A 15,990-nucleotide genomic window follows, 5' to 3' on the forward strand; every position below is an offset into this window, starting at 1 on the left:
ATGTATTAAGTTTTGGTTCATTTTACTGATTCATGAATGAATCTACTGATTTATTCATCTGGTCAGTAAAACATATCAGAAAAACAGTTGGGAAAACCCTACAAATATTCATAGCTGCATAATTGTGAGTGGTATATATGTTAAGAGTTGGATTATTCTTACCTGGCCGTTTGCGGATCAATTATTAAAGCCTCAATAGCATAAGATACAAGCAAGCAGCTTTGCTGTTGTCTGAGAAAAGTTTTAAGGAAAGTACAGTTTGTCTCAGGATGACGTCTTTATTCAACCGTGGCCTTGCAAATTCCATATTTAAAGGAGCTATGTGGAGGTTTTTACTTAAAAAAAATTTTAAGATAGAGTTTTCATTTGTACATGTATGAGCCAACCATGATGTAAAAAAAAGAATGACACCTCGACTGTCCACCACAGTTGCCTCTATCAGCCTGTAGGCTCAATTGTGTGTGGAGTCGTCGAGCCCGAATTGGCGCGAAAATTCACAAAATGTGACGTCATGCGCGTTCTCGTCTACTTGGGCTTACAACCGTACGGCACGCCAGCCATTATAGTAAGCAGCGGCAATAGTGTTTTCAGATGGACTCTGTGGATGGAAAGAAGCGACCAGCCTCCGGCAGCACAATTCAGACACCAACGGACACTCCTCGTAAGTAAAAAAAAAAAAAAAAAACGTATCTAATGTGGCAAAAAGAGAGAGTGTGCGCACTGAGAACGAGCATGAGACTGGCTGCAGTTCCTCTAACGGCCACTAGTGTCAGTAACGGTTAGAAATTTCAGAACCTGCGCAATGCTCCTTTAACAACAGCTGAAAAAGTTAAAAGTGTTACTTTTGGAACAGTACAAACCAAATCACTAATGTAAACAAATCTGTGACACTGACCATGTGAATTCATTTTATAGAAAATTAGTAAAACATTTTAAAAATTAGTTATGGTTAGTATAATATGTATTGTACATTTAATAGAATTAATAATGGAAATTATCATTTTGACGAAATTTAATTGCCAAAAATTCAATTTTTTTTATATGCTCATATAGTATGACTTTATTTGATCAAAAATGCTGTAAAAACAGGAATATTGTGAATTGTTACATTTTAAAAAAAACAAACAAAAACATTTTAAAAATATTTGAGTTGTGGTTTAGTTGCGTTATCAAAAACACATACACACACACACACACACACACAACATTAAAAAATGTAAATTATTTCAAACTTTTAACTGCTAGTGTATATTACATCATAATTCAATGAAAAAGTTTTTTAAATTAATACAAATGAATTTATAATATTAATACTACTTTATAATTCTAGAAAATTAATACATTAAAATAGATCTTATGTTTTGAATCTTTTTTATCTGAAGCATTTTTGAAGAACTTTTTTTAATTTTATTAAAAAAAAAAAAAACAGTAAATGTTTTTGCACACAGACACTGTCCTCCAAGAAAAAAACAAAAAAGGATACAGTTCAACATTACGGAGGGTGGCGTAGTCGGCATCAAACGAAGACTGATACAGGTCGGCATAGCGAGCTGCCAGACTTCTAAATTCATCCATGGATAATTTCATCTGAGTACATCCAAAAAAAAACAATAAATATACCATCCTCATAAAAAAATTCTAGAAATAATTTAGACTAGGGCTGCACGATTAATCGCATGCATTTGTCATACGTGTCTCATCAGTAAAGCCGGTTCCGTGATTAGCGGTAAATGTCTGTCACCTGTTTTCAAACGGGAGCGGCAGTTAATACACAGAGCCGTAGTTCACTGACAAGCTACGCAATATCGTGTTCATAATCGAATGCGATTAATCTCAATTATGAACAGAATATTGCGTAGCTTGTCAGTGAACTACGGCTCTGTGTATTAACTGCCGCTCCCGTTTGAAAACAGGTGACAGACATTTACCGCTAATCACGGAACCGGCTTTACTGATGAGACACGCATGACAAATGCATGCGATTAATCGTGCAGCCCTAATTTAGACCACATAATGAGGCAAGTGCAGAAACATTAACACACAAAGTATGCAGGCATAGAGGTGTCTGTGTGTGTTGAGCACCTGTGTTGAAATGCGGCCGCAGCGCTGCAGCTCGCTGCCTGAGGACAGAGCGATGGTGGTGGCGATGGCAGGAGGGGGGCTGGTCTTCAGACTGTTGCAGGTGCAGATGAGCTGGGACAGGGCCTGAAGAGTGTCTATCCGCAGCTTCACAAACTCACACTGGAACGACAAAGGACTCAGCGGCGTACTGGCGGCCTGAAGACAAAACAGAATTAAAGTCAGTCACAGAATAAGTCTTCTGTGCTTCAGTATGAACACAACAACAGAGGAACCGACAAAAGCAGCTGGTAAAAGACAGTATACAAAAAGAGCACGACTCGTGAATCCTGACCGTGAGCGACGCAATTCCCTTCTGGTAGGATTTGAGTGCTTCGGAGATGGCGCTCATGGCTGCGCTGTAGTCTCCATCCGAAAGGCCGCTGAGACACTGCTCCGCCTGAGAGAACTCCATCAGACTGTTCAGCCAGAAGTAGAAGTGCTCTGAGGCCACGCGGGTACGAAGGCTCTGGTACAACTCCCGAGAAAAATCATGGCAGCCCTGTGGACAAATGACAAATTTGGAGAGCATTGGAAAGGAGTCATTTTACATTGTATTCAGCTACTAGTGTCAATACATAGACAAAACTGTCTGGGTAAATGTCACGTACAATGTGTGTGTGTGTGTGTGTGTGTGTGTGTGTGTGTGTGTGTGTGTGTGTGTGTGTGTGTGCATGTAATGCATTATACATTAAGTATAATATAATACATTTGTGCAGGTCTGTGCAGCTCACCATGCGGGAGGCCTGTCTGGCAATACGGTACACGGTCCACCCATTGGCCACATTCTCCAACTGCTGCCTGATCACCGTCTTTACCTCGGCCGAGAGTGAAGCCTGACTGGCTACGAACAATACTGTTGCCAAGGAAACCTAAGAAAAGCAACAAGACAAACCTTGACTGTTTTGGGAAAATGAGACTTAAACATCTAGGGTTGGACATCATTTCTCTATTTGCTCACCAGAAGCTCCTGCTGTTTCTCTGAGGTTCTGTGACTTGCCACCCTGAAGAGGTCCAGCAGGTCTCCCAGCATTCCTTCTGCCAGCACCGGCTGCTGTGTGGCAATAGCAGCCAGAGCCTGACACATGAGCACCCGCGCAGAGTCACACGCGCAGTGCAGCTGCGCCAGCAGGAGCTCCACAGAACTCTGACTCAGATGAGGACAGCTCTTCAACATCTTTACCAAAGAGGTGAGCGCCGTCTGAGTGCAAAAAAAAAAAAAAAGTTAATTCTATTTGTTTCTCTGTTTTGCCACGGGATTAACATCTAGGTAACTAGGATGTACACAAGCTCCATTCTGGATCCAGAACACCTGAGAAGAGATGATGCCAGCCCCACAGATGACCTCAGATGATGCTAACCCAGAGACAACATACAGAACTACCAAATTTTGCTATAAGTTTGATTGCATAATTGCTGTTAATAGTTTTAATAGTCTGTTTGTTTACGTCTTTTATTGATTTTTCTGAACATTTCTGCCGTATACACATGAACTGACAGTCACCACTGATAAGCTACTACTAAATATTGTAGAAACTTAATTTTCTGTAAAGTTGCTTTGCAATGATTTGTATCATAAAAAACGCTATACAAATAAACTTGAATTGAATTAATTCAAGACTAAAAGTGATAGTTCACCCAAAAATGAAAACTGTCAACATCCTCCAGTTGTTCCAAAGTTGTTGTTTTTCTCCAGTTGAACATAAAAGAAGATATTTCGAAGTATGTTGGCGACAAACAGTTGATGGTCCCCACTGACATCCATAGTATGAAAAAAATACTATGGCAATAAATGGGGACCATCAACTTTGTTTGGTTACCCACATTCTTCAAAATATGTGACCCTGGACCACATAACCAGTCACAAGTTTCAGTTTTTTGAAGATTTTAATAAATAAGCTTTCCATTAATGTATGGTTTTTGTTAGGACAATATTTGGCTGATACACAACAATTTGAAAATCTGGAATCTGATCATGGAGCAAAAAAACTAAATATTGAGAAAATCGGCTTTAAAGTTGTCCAAATGAAGTTCTTAGCAATGCATATTACTATTCAAAAATTATGTTTTGATATATTTACGGTGAGAAATAAAAAAAATATATCTTCATGGAACATGGTTTTTACTTAATATCCTAATGATTTATGGCATAAAAGAAAAATCAATAATTCTGACCCATACAGTGTATTTTTGGCTATTGCTACAAATATACCCCAGTGACTTAAGACTGGTTTTGTGGTCCAGGGTCACATGTCTCCTTTTGGGTTCAAATAAAGAAAGAAACTCATACAAATTTGGAACAATAGTACAGCAATGTATTAAAGTAACCTTAAGTGTCCAGTTCCAGGCCAGAGTGAGCTGCATGTGAACCTGGCTCTGTGAGTCAACACGGACTCAGACCACCGCTAGGGCTGAAGGAGCCAGCTGGGTCAAGTCACACATACGAAGCTCTGTAAACCTTGAATAACACTCACTTTAAGTGTTTCCTGTGCAGTCTTACTGTCATCTTGACTGCAGAGCAGAATGAGAGACTCCATCCCCATCACCGTTTCTTGTTCCAGCTGGATGACCTCTGACAAAATATTTCAAATAAGTTGTCATTTAAATATTCTCTATTTTTTGACCTCCTTTGGGTCTCTACATTCCCAAATGAAATAAGCCTACACATTTTTGGTGAGGGGAAACCAACCTTTCTCTGGACAGGAAACGGCGATACTGGTCAACACTGTGATTCCATGGGCTGCCACTGCCAGGTTGCTATGGTAACAGCACTCCTGCGCCAGTTTCACCAGGTCAGTGTGACGGGGCGCTGGAGGCGCCTCACCTGCGTCATCCAGAGAGATCAGGTGGTTAAACTCACATGCCACATAAAAATAATCTGTATCCACTTGCATGCATGCATTTTTAGCAGTCAGCGTGACTTCATGATTTTGTACCTGTATTAGGGCTGAAGTACTGTTTAATAGCGATGGTACCGGATAGCGTGGAGAGGACAGACAGCATTCCCAGCTTGAGACTGTTATACGGGGTGCTGAGAGCACATTCGCATAGCACCTACAAACACACCACTTGTAAATTACATGCATTTGCAGTAATAAGAAGTGAACCAGCTGTTGCACAAATATCGATGTCTGACCTGTATGTTCTTTTTAGTCCACAAATGAGGAGCTTTTTTAGCCAAGAGCTTGAGATCCTGGATGGCGAGTCTTTTCACTGCTTTCCTGGGGTCCTCCTTCAAGTACTGGAGAAGCAGACGAATCTACAAGACAAGAAGGAAAACAGAAAGAAATATTGTTATAAATAAATCGTGAGCAATTGTATGAGATTTTGAGTACCAGTCATTTGCTGGAATGGATTCATTTTGTGCCACAAACACTATTAAAACTAAACCCAGTTAAAAGTACTGGGTTTAAGCCATATAAGACAACAACAGACATAGGCTGACCTGCTCCGGGATATCGACGAGCGAGGAGGTGGCCAGCTGGGTGAAGGTGTGCAGCGTGACGATGAGCATGGGTGTGGAGGGGTAGGAGGACACCAGCTCCTGCAGTAACTCCCTGCTGCACGAGGCCTGGCTGGCATCATGGTGCATGTGCTGCAGCATCGGGATCAACTTCAGCTTCAGCTCCACTGGAGTGTCCAGCCCTAGTCAAACACACACAATCCATCCCCAGTTCAGTCAGACCGGACACCACTCATCCAAACCATGACGATCACTTACATGAAGACAGCACATACCTTGAATCATTTCACTAATCTTGTTGCGAATCCCTGCAGCAAAATCTCTAAAAACAAACAAACAAACAAACAAACATACAGTTAGTGACGTTTAAATTTAAATGCTGTTTTCTAACTTAAAATAGCCCTCAGCCATCTTCATAATATTTACATATATAATGTGTGTGTGTATATACAGAGGGTATAGAGAAGGATCTATACCCACTGTATATATACTTGCTTTAATTACAGCCTTTAGTCTGTTGGGATATGTCTCTGCTAACTTTGCACATCTAGACTTTGCAATATTTGCCCGCTCTTATTTGCAGAATTGCTCAGTTAAATCTGATGGTGAGCGTTTGTGGACTGCAGTCTTCAAGTCATTCCACAGATTTTCAGTGGGGTTTAAGTTTCGCTGTGTGCTTTGGGTCACTGTAAAACCTGCTTCCCATTGACAACTTTCTTAGAGAGCAGCAGATTTTCTTTTGAGGATTCTTTTCTATACCCACTGTGTGAGTGTGTATATATACAGTGGGTATAGAAAAGAATCATATATATATATACACACTCAAGTCAACATTTGAAGTGGATCAGTAAGTATATATATATATATATATATATATATATATATATATATATATATATATATATATATATATATATACACACACATACACCACAAAAAACACTTACTAAAATGAATGTAAAAATTAAACACTTACTGTCTCTGTATTTAAGTTTATTTTTACTTTGATGTATTAAAATAATGAAAATTACAACTAAAATAAATTGAAATCTATACAAACATTAAAAAAAAACACTATGACAAAAACACTACAGAATTACAAAAAAAATTATAATAAAAATAACAACTTGTAAGATACAAAATAATAAAAATAGATATATAATAAATAGAATAAAAAAATATATATATACTTGTATCTCAGTGATACTAAAATGACACTGATTATTTCTACAATATAATAAAATTATAATTATGGTTACAGAGTTGTTACCAGTTATCTATGCTATAAGTCCTTCAATTTTTTTTTTATTTTCTAAATGTTTTGTATTTCCCCCCTTTTTAACAGCAACTAATATATAATATATTAAGGGTTATAATTCCTCACTCTCAAAATAACTACTTCCCAGACCATTTATGATTTCTGATCATGTGATCAGTTCATTTATTCAAAATAAGTTAATAAATAAATAAAAACTATATATATCTCATTTATCAACAATATATCACCCAGATATATATATGGGTGATATATTGTTGATAAATGATAATATATTGTTATATATATATAATATATATATATATATATATATATATATATATATATATATATATATATATATATATTCTTTATCTGTTGTATTCATTATTCTGTCCAGGCCTGTTCATACCAAGAATGATAACTATAAAGATAACAATAACTATATTAGTATCCACACCAACGCACAAAAACATTCTGTCTATCAGTACGTCAGTTGTCAAAGTGTGCACTTACTTGGAGTGTGATGAGAAACTAGCAGCTGCAAAAATAGCCGCCTCTACTTCAACATTATCATGAGAGTCCAGACTCTGCCGGATGCTGTGATGGGCATTTTTTCTCTCTGGAATAATGGAGGCTAAGCTTCCCAACATCCTGCCAAAATGCACAAACACATACATGTTGACAATGTGCACAATCACATTATTATTCCTGAGCATATTCTAGGATGGTCTTTGACATAAAAATTGATAACATCATCTAAATGAAATATTAGTAAGAAGCTGAAAAAAAAAACGTATGTTGATTGTAAAATATAGTAAAACATTTTAAGGCGGTGCATGCCGTGAAAGTACCTGAGAGTTATTGCTCTGGCAACAGGATCATTGCTATGGATGACGGAAAACACTCTTTTGACAAACTCATCCACGTTCAGAATCTTCTCCAGGTGCTTCTCGCTCAGCTGCGTCACCTTCAGCACGCAGAGTCGCAGAAAGTTGTTCCTAATCCGATGGGTGAAATTACAGATTCAGAATGTTTCACTCAGTACAAAACATTTCAGTTCCAGACACATTTCATGACAAACACAGAACAGACGCGCAACTTCGAGCGAAACATCTCCAGATGTCAGTTACATAGTCTTGTCCTGGACAAATATCATTATTCAGAAATATTTGACCACTGCAACTGACCAATCAGATGCAAGTATTCCAGAGAGCCAGGTGATAACAGCATACAGACAGCCTCAAAGCTAACAGATATGAATTTATATTTAATGCGCATAATTACCCAAGTCTGAAGATGTCTGCCAGTTTCAGGAAGGCAGAGTTGATGAGGATGGGGAAGGGATACTTCTGAAAGAGTTTGGGGAAAAGGACCACGGCTTCACATTGGTCCCCCAGTTTACACGACCTTAAACCTAGTTGCGAGAGAATGAGAAAGACTGTGTAACGGGCTGTTTACAATTACAATATAAATGGCATCGTCTGAAGATAGACCATCAGATGAACGGATAATATATAAGGCATGTGTAATTTAATCTGAGCGCACAATCATGCAGTAAACAAACACGCACGTGTGTGAGAGACAGTGTCTGGTGTTTATAAAGACGCACCTTTATCGAGCTCCATCAGCGCGGAATTAGCGTCCAGCTCCTGCTCGCCGTAAGCGGCCTCCGACAGAAACGAGCGCGCCGCGGACAGCGACATCATCTACTGTTAGACTGCAAAAGATGCGGAAGTTCAGCCTGGTTTTAGATTCAGTGTTTTATTCGGTAGATTAGAAAGACTCGGTGCATGAAGTTTGAAGTGGATGACCCGGCTGCAGTGCAGGTCACGTGACAGACGAAGCCGGGATCTTACGTCGTGTTTCCGTTGAACTACAAGAACACTAGAAACGAAACCCACCAGTGGCAGGATTCCGAAGAGGGCGTGGCCTATGTGTCAGCGTCAACTCTGATTGGTCGCAATCTCTGCTGACTCGGGCTCGGGCTTTTTTTATTTTTATTATAATTATTACTATTATTACTTTTTTTATACTGTCACACTCTTATTTATTTATTTACCATCAACCTTAAATTACACAATATAATAAAATAAAAGTTTTATTTATTTTTATATATAAAAATTAAATAAATATTCTTTGATGTTATTCACAGATAAGGAACATTTTACTTAATGAATAAAATAGCAGTAATATTTATTGTTGTTTTTTTATTCACGTCAGACATAATTTTCATTCTTACAAACACATTAAAAAGAGCATAATTATTCATTATTATGACAAAAGCTTGAAATTTTGAGATAAGCCGTACTTTTAACTCAAAATTATGACTTAATAAGACACAATTTCGACTTCTTAATCTCACAATGACGTAGTATCTTATATTTCTGACTTGTGGTGTTGTAATTTTGACATTTTACATCATAACCAAAATGTACAATTGAGGTATAATGTTAAAGTAACCGTCTTGCATCTTTTTTGGCATTGTGTTCATGCAAGAAAACTTTGGCAAGACATTTGTCAGTTCATTTTAATCTTCATACATAATGACTCTGACCTTTACTTTAAATATGTTTTGTTTGGATTTTTCACTTTTGAGAAGCAGTATGAAAATGTTTACATTCTTTGCAACCTAATTATTTTTTCTAGCAAAATATTTTATTCACAAATCCAAGATTTTGACAGTTACGCCCCAATTTTTCTCACTTTCAAGAAGATATTAAGATCTATATTAAATCATTGTCTACCTCCTGTAGCAAAAAAGGCAACTAAAACTTTGAAAGTATGCTCACTTTTTCTGTGTTTTTGTAAAATAAAAAAAAAATTTGCAGGAAAGATTGATGTGTTTATTGTTATGTGATCTGTTTATTTATTTATTTATTTTTAATGTAATTGTTTTTTTGTTGTTGTTGTTATTTTATTTGTATTATTGTAATTATTATCTCTCACTCTCTCTCTCTAAATTTTAATTGCTGTATTGTTTGGCTATCCTTGAACCCCTGTCTCTCTTTTTTTTTTTTTTTTTTGGTCTTCACTTTTGTATTCCCTAAGCAAGTGTTTAATAATGATAATTAAAAAAAGGCCTTTGTGTTAGTTTAATTAAGCAAGGTTTAATGTTAAAGTTGTCTTTCCGGGCCACAGAGTGCCTCTAGTGTTACGCTGCCTGCGTAGTTTCCATCACCAGCAGCCATTCCACTCTCTGCGGCTCAACACTTCCGGTGTTCTGACGTGTTGACCAATCAGAACAGCGAACGTCCACCTCGCGCGGAATTCGTCTTCGCCGCTTTTTCAGTGTTCGCGGGAAACTGGCTTTTTCTTAGTTAGAGGGATATTGATTTGTTTTTATGTCTATGGAAACTGATGTTGTTGATCGGGGAGTTGTAAAAAGAAGATTCAATGGTGAGTGTAATTTAGACATGCTAATGGAAATCAATGTTATTGCCCTTTTTTTTCACGCGAAGTCCTTTCATGCTCAGGTCAGCGTCGGGACTATCCGCTGTCCTCTCTGCTGGACGGATACCAGTGTGCGCGACAGGACGAACACATTTCATACGGGACCTCAGCTGCTCCTGTGCCGCCCTTTGGATGCACATTTTCATCTGGTACACATTTAATTATATATTCACAATGAGTTCAAATGTACTCAAAACCCCACGACCGCGTAAAGCCTAAGACTAGTGGCGCTTTATTTGTCGTTCAGCCCCAGGCCAACAGAACAGCATCGCTGTTGCGAATGAAGAAGGGTTTGTGACCATCTTCAATACTGGAGAAAAACAGAGCTCTGTCCTGAAAGGTTGGTCTGTGTTTACCTAGATTCAAGACGTTTTTTTTTTTGTAGGATACTTATTATTTCTGTGAAATTGATTCATGTATGTTGAACTTTTGTTTTGCAGAGTGGCAGGCACACGATAATGCAGTTTTTGATATTGCCTGGGTTCCTGGTGCCAACAGCTTGGTGAGTTTTGCTCAGTTCTTATATTTAGATATACCTGTATATGTCCTAGGTCTACATACCTGCTCCTGGGGACCCCCTGTCCTGTAAAGTTTCTTTCCGACCTGAATCTGCACACATGCGCTGCATCCGAAAACTGAAAAATGCTGCTTTCGGAGGTAGGAAGGCATCAAGACTCGTCCGAATTCAATGTTAGCTTCAGTTCCTGTCTGCTGAGATGCCTTCATCTGGACGATTTTTGAAGGCAGCATAGATGTATCCTTCGCTGCCTTTGATATCCCACAATCCTTTGCGTTCCATTCTGTGACAGTTAAGCCAAAAAATAAAGATGGCGTCTGAAAGTATGTTTTTGATCAACGTTTTCCACTTTTGATGTCATTTCTAGCAAGAAATTAATATTGCAGTAATGAAATATCCACTTAGTTATCACCAAAGCTCTCTATATTTTGCTGTAGATCGTTAAACCGTTACTCTGCCTCAGAAGCCTGTCCAAAATCAGTTTCATGAGGTGCCTTCATGCAAAAACACTGCCTGCAAAGTAATTTCCTGATGAGGCAGCAAGTCAGCTGCCTAAGTTTTCGGATGCAGCCATGGCCCGTGACTTTCCTAGTGATCCTGGAGACCTTGATTAGTTTGGTTGGTTCAGGTGTGTTTGATTAGGGTTGGAGTTGGAAAGTGGGTCCCCAGGAGTAGGGTTGAAGACCTATGCTCTATATTTTTTAAATGGAAATATTCATTTCCAGGTAACAGCGTCTGGTGACCAAACGGCCCGTCTGTGGGATGTTGTTACTGGTGACCTGCTGGGAACATTTAAAGGACATAAGTGCAGTCTTAAATCTGTGGCTTTTTCCAAGCAAGAGAGAGGTAATTCTACTGATCACATAAGGCTTACACAACTATTGTTGTCAAAATAGCATACTCTGATACTACTCTTAATGTGCAGTATATGTTATGCATGAAATCTGTGAGTGACTTACTATTGTTATGTGCGGTATACTGATACTCTGATAATGTGATGCACTCAATTCATCCTTCCATTTTCCTGTGTGGCACATTAACAAGATATAATCAACATTTTTAAAAAACATCTTTCTTGATGCAATGCTTGATCCGACTGCCAACGATGAAGACATATATTTACAGAAACTTGGATTAAAACTACAAAATAAATATTTGCATGACTACTGAATTAAGGCTGTATTGTAATAAGATGCTACGTCAATATAATTGAATTTATATTTAAGTTAATATAAAATTGAAATGAAATATAAATATTAAATGGGAACATGTGAAACCCCTCGCGTGATTCAAATATTGATTTGATTAGTTGAAGTACTAAAAACACTAAATTGAAAAAAAGAGGCTTAATAGAAATATCAAAATGACAAAAGCACATAAAATTGCTAAAACCTAAACTAAAACGTAAATAAAATCTGAAGATATAAAAATATAATTCAAAATAAGAATCAATACTATACAGTATTTTATTTATAAATTATTACAGTATTTGTACAGTGTTTTTTTTTTTTTTTATTAAATAAAATTTATCTGTGGCCTGTTTTTAATCTGTTTGCTCTGTCAACACAGCTGTTTTTAGCACTGGAGGCAGAGATGGGAACATAATGATTTGGGATTCAAGATGCAGTAAAAAAGGTACTTTATTATTCTTACCACCAAAACTTAAACTTACGGCCATCAAAATGATTTCTAAAGCTCACAAAAATGTTTTCATCCATCACAGATGGTTTCTACAGACAAGTCAAACAGATCACTGGTGCCCATATGAAACCTGAAAAATACACACCTCAAATAAAGAAGAGACGTGGGATGGCGCCCCCTGTGGTGAGTCGAATATTTCATAGTGAGGAGACATTCATTTGCCAGCTGTGTGTTTGAAGATGTGTGGTACAGCCTTGATATGTTATACGAATGCTCCTTGATTTAGCTTTTTCATTAAACAAAATAGAAACTATTTTACTAATTCAGAGAGTTTTCCCTTTTTAGGACTCGCAGCAGGGTGTGACGGTGGTTTTGTTCTGCGACGAGAACAAACTCATCTCTTCAGGAGCAGTAGATGGGTGAGTCATCAATGGATTGATGTACAGAGATCTTTTTATAAATAATGTTTTAAATAATGTATGCCATTACCACATTCGGTCACACTTTTCAACCTGATGAATGCTGATGTTCTGAGAATTTTTTTTCCCATAACTCCTCATAGGATCATTAAAATGTGGGATTTGCGGAAGAACTACACTGCATACCACCCCAACCCCCTCCCTCTACAGGCCTATCCTTACCCAGGCTCCTGCACACGCAAACTAGGTGCACATCTCACGCACACCTGTCGTTACACCAATAGTAATGTGCATTAGTAATTAGTGTTAATTGTCACTGTGATGTTTATTCGCAGGTTATTCTGGTCTGTCACTGGACTCCACCGGCTCCAGACTGTTCTCCAACTGCACAGATGACAATATCTACATGTTCAACATCAGTGGTTTGAAAACAACTCCAGGTAAATTGTAAATGTTTCTTTTTATTTTTGAATGAATGCTTTAATGTATAATATTATCTGTGAATTCTTTCCTAAGTGGAATTTAAAGTTGTTTTTTTAACTTTTCTATTCTTTCTTTAGTTTACCTTTCTTGTTTTTGTCAGGCATGTAAAAAAGTGACCATTATGGGTTCATGCAGTTTGACTGAACTTTTTTTTTTTTTTTCTTTTCCTGTCTCAGTTGCTGTTTTCAGTGGTCACAGTAACTCCTCATTTTATGTGAAGTCCAGTGTCAGCCCAGATGACCAGTTCCTTGCCAGTGGTTCGAGTGATCATCATGCTTATATATGGAAGGTAAGACTAACCTAGAAGACTAGAGCTCTAACCTGTCTGAGAACATCTGTGGTCACTATCTGCATTCTTTGCTTTTGTTCCAGATTCCAGACCCAAAACAAGCTCCCATGATGCTTCAAGGACATAGCCAAGAAGTCACATCAGTGGCCTGGTGCCCCACCGATTTCACCAAGGTTGGTACTTTTAAATACAAAAAAAAAAAAAATATTTAAAGTTGTATATTGTCAAATCCATCACTCTCTTTACAGATCGCTTCCTGCTCTGATGACAACACTGTTAGGATCTGGAGATTGAACCGCAGACCAGATGGAGAAAATTTATTGAACAGAGATCCAAATGTCGTAGGCTGGACACTTCGTAAAATCCAGTCACCGACTAGAACACCTGGTAGGGCTCCCTTTTTATCCTTTTTTTTTTTTTTTTTTTGGGGTGTGACGACTATGGAAGCCCGTTTCCGCCACTGAATAAAAAATAAAAACAAGGTAATTGCGACTTTTAATGTCACAATTCTGAGGTTTTTTTTTTTCCGAATTGCGAGTTCATATCTTTTGCAATTCTGACTTTATAACATGCAATTGTGAGCTATAAAGTCAAAATTTTGAGAGATAAACCTGCAAAGTTTGCAGAGCTACTGAGAATTTTTGCTACTTAATATTTTTGTGAATCATGATTCATTTTTTAAGGATTCTTCAAACAAATTCAGAAGAACAGCATTTATTTGAAATTGATTTTTTTTTTCATAACATTCTAAATGTTAATGCAATTAAATTAATTTCTTAAAACCTTACTCAACCCAAAATTTAAAATGGCAGTGTATAACATTTTCCATGAAACATTTTCTACATTAATAATTCAAAATGTTTGTTTTTTACCAAATCAGCATATTAGAATGAGTAATGATACTGAAAATTCAGCTTTGCATCACGATACTTTTTTTCTTCAAGTAAATATAATTTCACAATATTACTGTTGTACTGTATTTTTGATCAAATGCAGCCTTTGTGAACATACAGAACTTGCTTCAACAATATTACAAAATCTTAATAATTCCAAAACTTTTGACTGATAGTGTATTGCTTTTATAAATTCACAATTTTGATTGATTGATTGATTGATTATTTTGACCACCATTTGTCTTCTCAGACCCTTACAGCCCTGTTGAAGTCACTCCAGCCAAAAGTCGTGGCTCAGAGAGGGCCGTCTCTCTGGCTTCACCACAGCCTGCTGCATGTGCCCCTACGGGTGCTGATTTACCCCTGCCATCAAACACATCTGCACCTTCGGCCAAAGTCAGCAGCCCCAAAATGCCCTCGTCCATCCAGCAGTGGATCAGCCGCAGTAGTTCCCCCGGTCACCGCGGTACATCCCCTCTTCGTAAGGTGCTCACACCTGTCCTCCAGGGCCCCTCCTCTGAACGCAGAGCAAAGCGACGACTGGAAACGGGTGAGAGATCTGGTTTGGGAGAGGAGAGTGATGGGGTGTCTGAACTTTATCCTAACGTAAAGAGAAGCAGGAGTTCGGTGAGCACACAGAACTGTCCAGAGGAGAAAGGTGATCCATTCAGTTTGCAAACAGAGGCTCAGCTCAGCTCAGCTCGTCAAGCTGGCACTGGCAAAGAGAACAGCTCTCCGAGGAAGACTGACTGGCTTTCTGTGATCAGCCAGAGATTTAAAGGATCAGCTCAACCAAAAAGTCCCAGCGGCAGCAGCAAACGGCACGATGCAAGAACACACAGCTCTTCAGTGAGTAGATGCATGATGCTTGTGATATTTCAGTGTTGTGATTTTTACTTGCATAACCTGTCTGTTACATTATTAATCTTTTGTTATTATTCATTTAATAGTTCTGAAGTTTTCTCTAAATTTGGAACTTTTTTTTTTTTTGTGGCCAAATGATCAGTTTTATTTGTGTGTTGTGTATTTTTTGTCTTTTTAGGCAGCAGTCTCACCATGTCCCATGAGAGTTGTCTCTCCACCACCAACCAAGAAAGCATCACCCTCCAGACCCATGAAAAAAATCTCTAGCTACTTTGTGAAAAGAACCCAAGACTGATCACTGTGTGGCGAGAGATTAGTGTCTGTGAAGTGACACATCTATGGTTTAAGTTCAGGTCTTTTTTTTTTTTTTTTGAGACCAAACTTATGTATTTATGTATGTGATGTGTATAGATTTTTATCTTATTGATTTTAAATATGTACAAGTTTCAAAAAGCATCAAATTGCTAATCATTTTGGTAAACATTACAAAACAGTTTGACACTGCAATTAAACTCTAAAGTTTTCCTGAAGCTTCCACGTCTGTCTGTGATGCATTGAAAATAGTTTTGAGCTTAGTACATGATTTAACGTGCAT

General features: G+C 37.9%; 2 protein-coding genes across 2 annotated transcripts in view; one reads left to right on the forward strand and one right to left on the reverse strand.

Moving 5' to 3' along the window:
• LOC109092693 (integrator complex subunit 7) overlaps positions 1-8,703 on the reverse strand; it is an 11,285-nt gene extending 2,582 nt beyond the window's left edge. The window contains exons 1-16 of the mRNA XM_042777467.1: positions 8,449-8,703; positions 8,124-8,253; positions 7,691-7,837; positions 7,353-7,490; positions 5,857-5,903; positions 5,564-5,763; positions 5,255-5,377; positions 5,055-5,172; positions 4,808-4,942; positions 4,593-4,690; positions 3,080-3,319; positions 2,853-2,990; positions 2,414-2,620; positions 2,083-2,277; positions 1,484-1,587; positions 163-231 (exon numbers count right to left, since the gene is read on the reverse strand). Coding sequence (XP_042633401.1) covers positions 163-231; positions 1,484-1,587; positions 2,083-2,277; positions 2,414-2,620; positions 2,853-2,990; positions 3,080-3,319; positions 4,593-4,690; positions 4,808-4,942; positions 5,055-5,172; positions 5,255-5,377; positions 5,564-5,763; positions 5,857-5,903; positions 7,353-7,490; positions 7,691-7,837; positions 8,124-8,253; positions 8,449-8,545 — 2,186 coding nt within the window. The 5' untranslated portion in view covers positions 8,546-8,703. The remainder of the gene's footprint in view (positions 1-162; positions 232-1,483; positions 1,588-2,082; positions 2,278-2,413; positions 2,621-2,852; positions 2,991-3,079; positions 3,320-4,592; positions 4,691-4,807; positions 4,943-5,054; positions 5,173-5,254; positions 5,378-5,563; positions 5,764-5,856; positions 5,904-7,352; positions 7,491-7,690; positions 7,838-8,123; positions 8,254-8,448) is intronic.
• Positions 8,704-10,180: 1,477 nt separating this feature from the next.
• Positions 10,181-15,925, forward strand: LOC109092692 (denticleless protein homolog). Its single transcript, XM_042777468.1, has 15 exons — positions 10,181-10,235; positions 10,313-10,438; positions 10,537-10,629; positions 10,730-10,791; positions 11,532-11,652; positions 12,376-12,441; positions 12,530-12,630; positions 12,793-12,866; positions 13,010-13,113; positions 13,202-13,306; positions 13,526-13,638; positions 13,722-13,811; positions 13,887-14,025; positions 14,782-15,380; positions 15,574-15,925. Exons 1-15 carry the CDS (start codon positions 10,181-10,183, stop codon positions 15,688-15,690), a joined length of 1,965 nt encoding a protein of 654 aa, XP_042633402.1. The 3' UTR covers positions 15,691-15,925.
• Positions 15,926-15,990: the final 65 nt, after the last annotated feature.

The sequence above is a fragment of the Cyprinus carpio genome, chromosome A20, assembly GCF_018340385.1.
Source record: "Cyprinus carpio isolate SPL01 chromosome A20, ASM1834038v1, whole genome shotgun sequence".
In the NCBI taxonomy this organism is placed as follows: domain Eukaryota; kingdom Metazoa; phylum Chordata; class Actinopteri; order Cypriniformes; family Cyprinidae; genus Cyprinus; species Cyprinus carpio.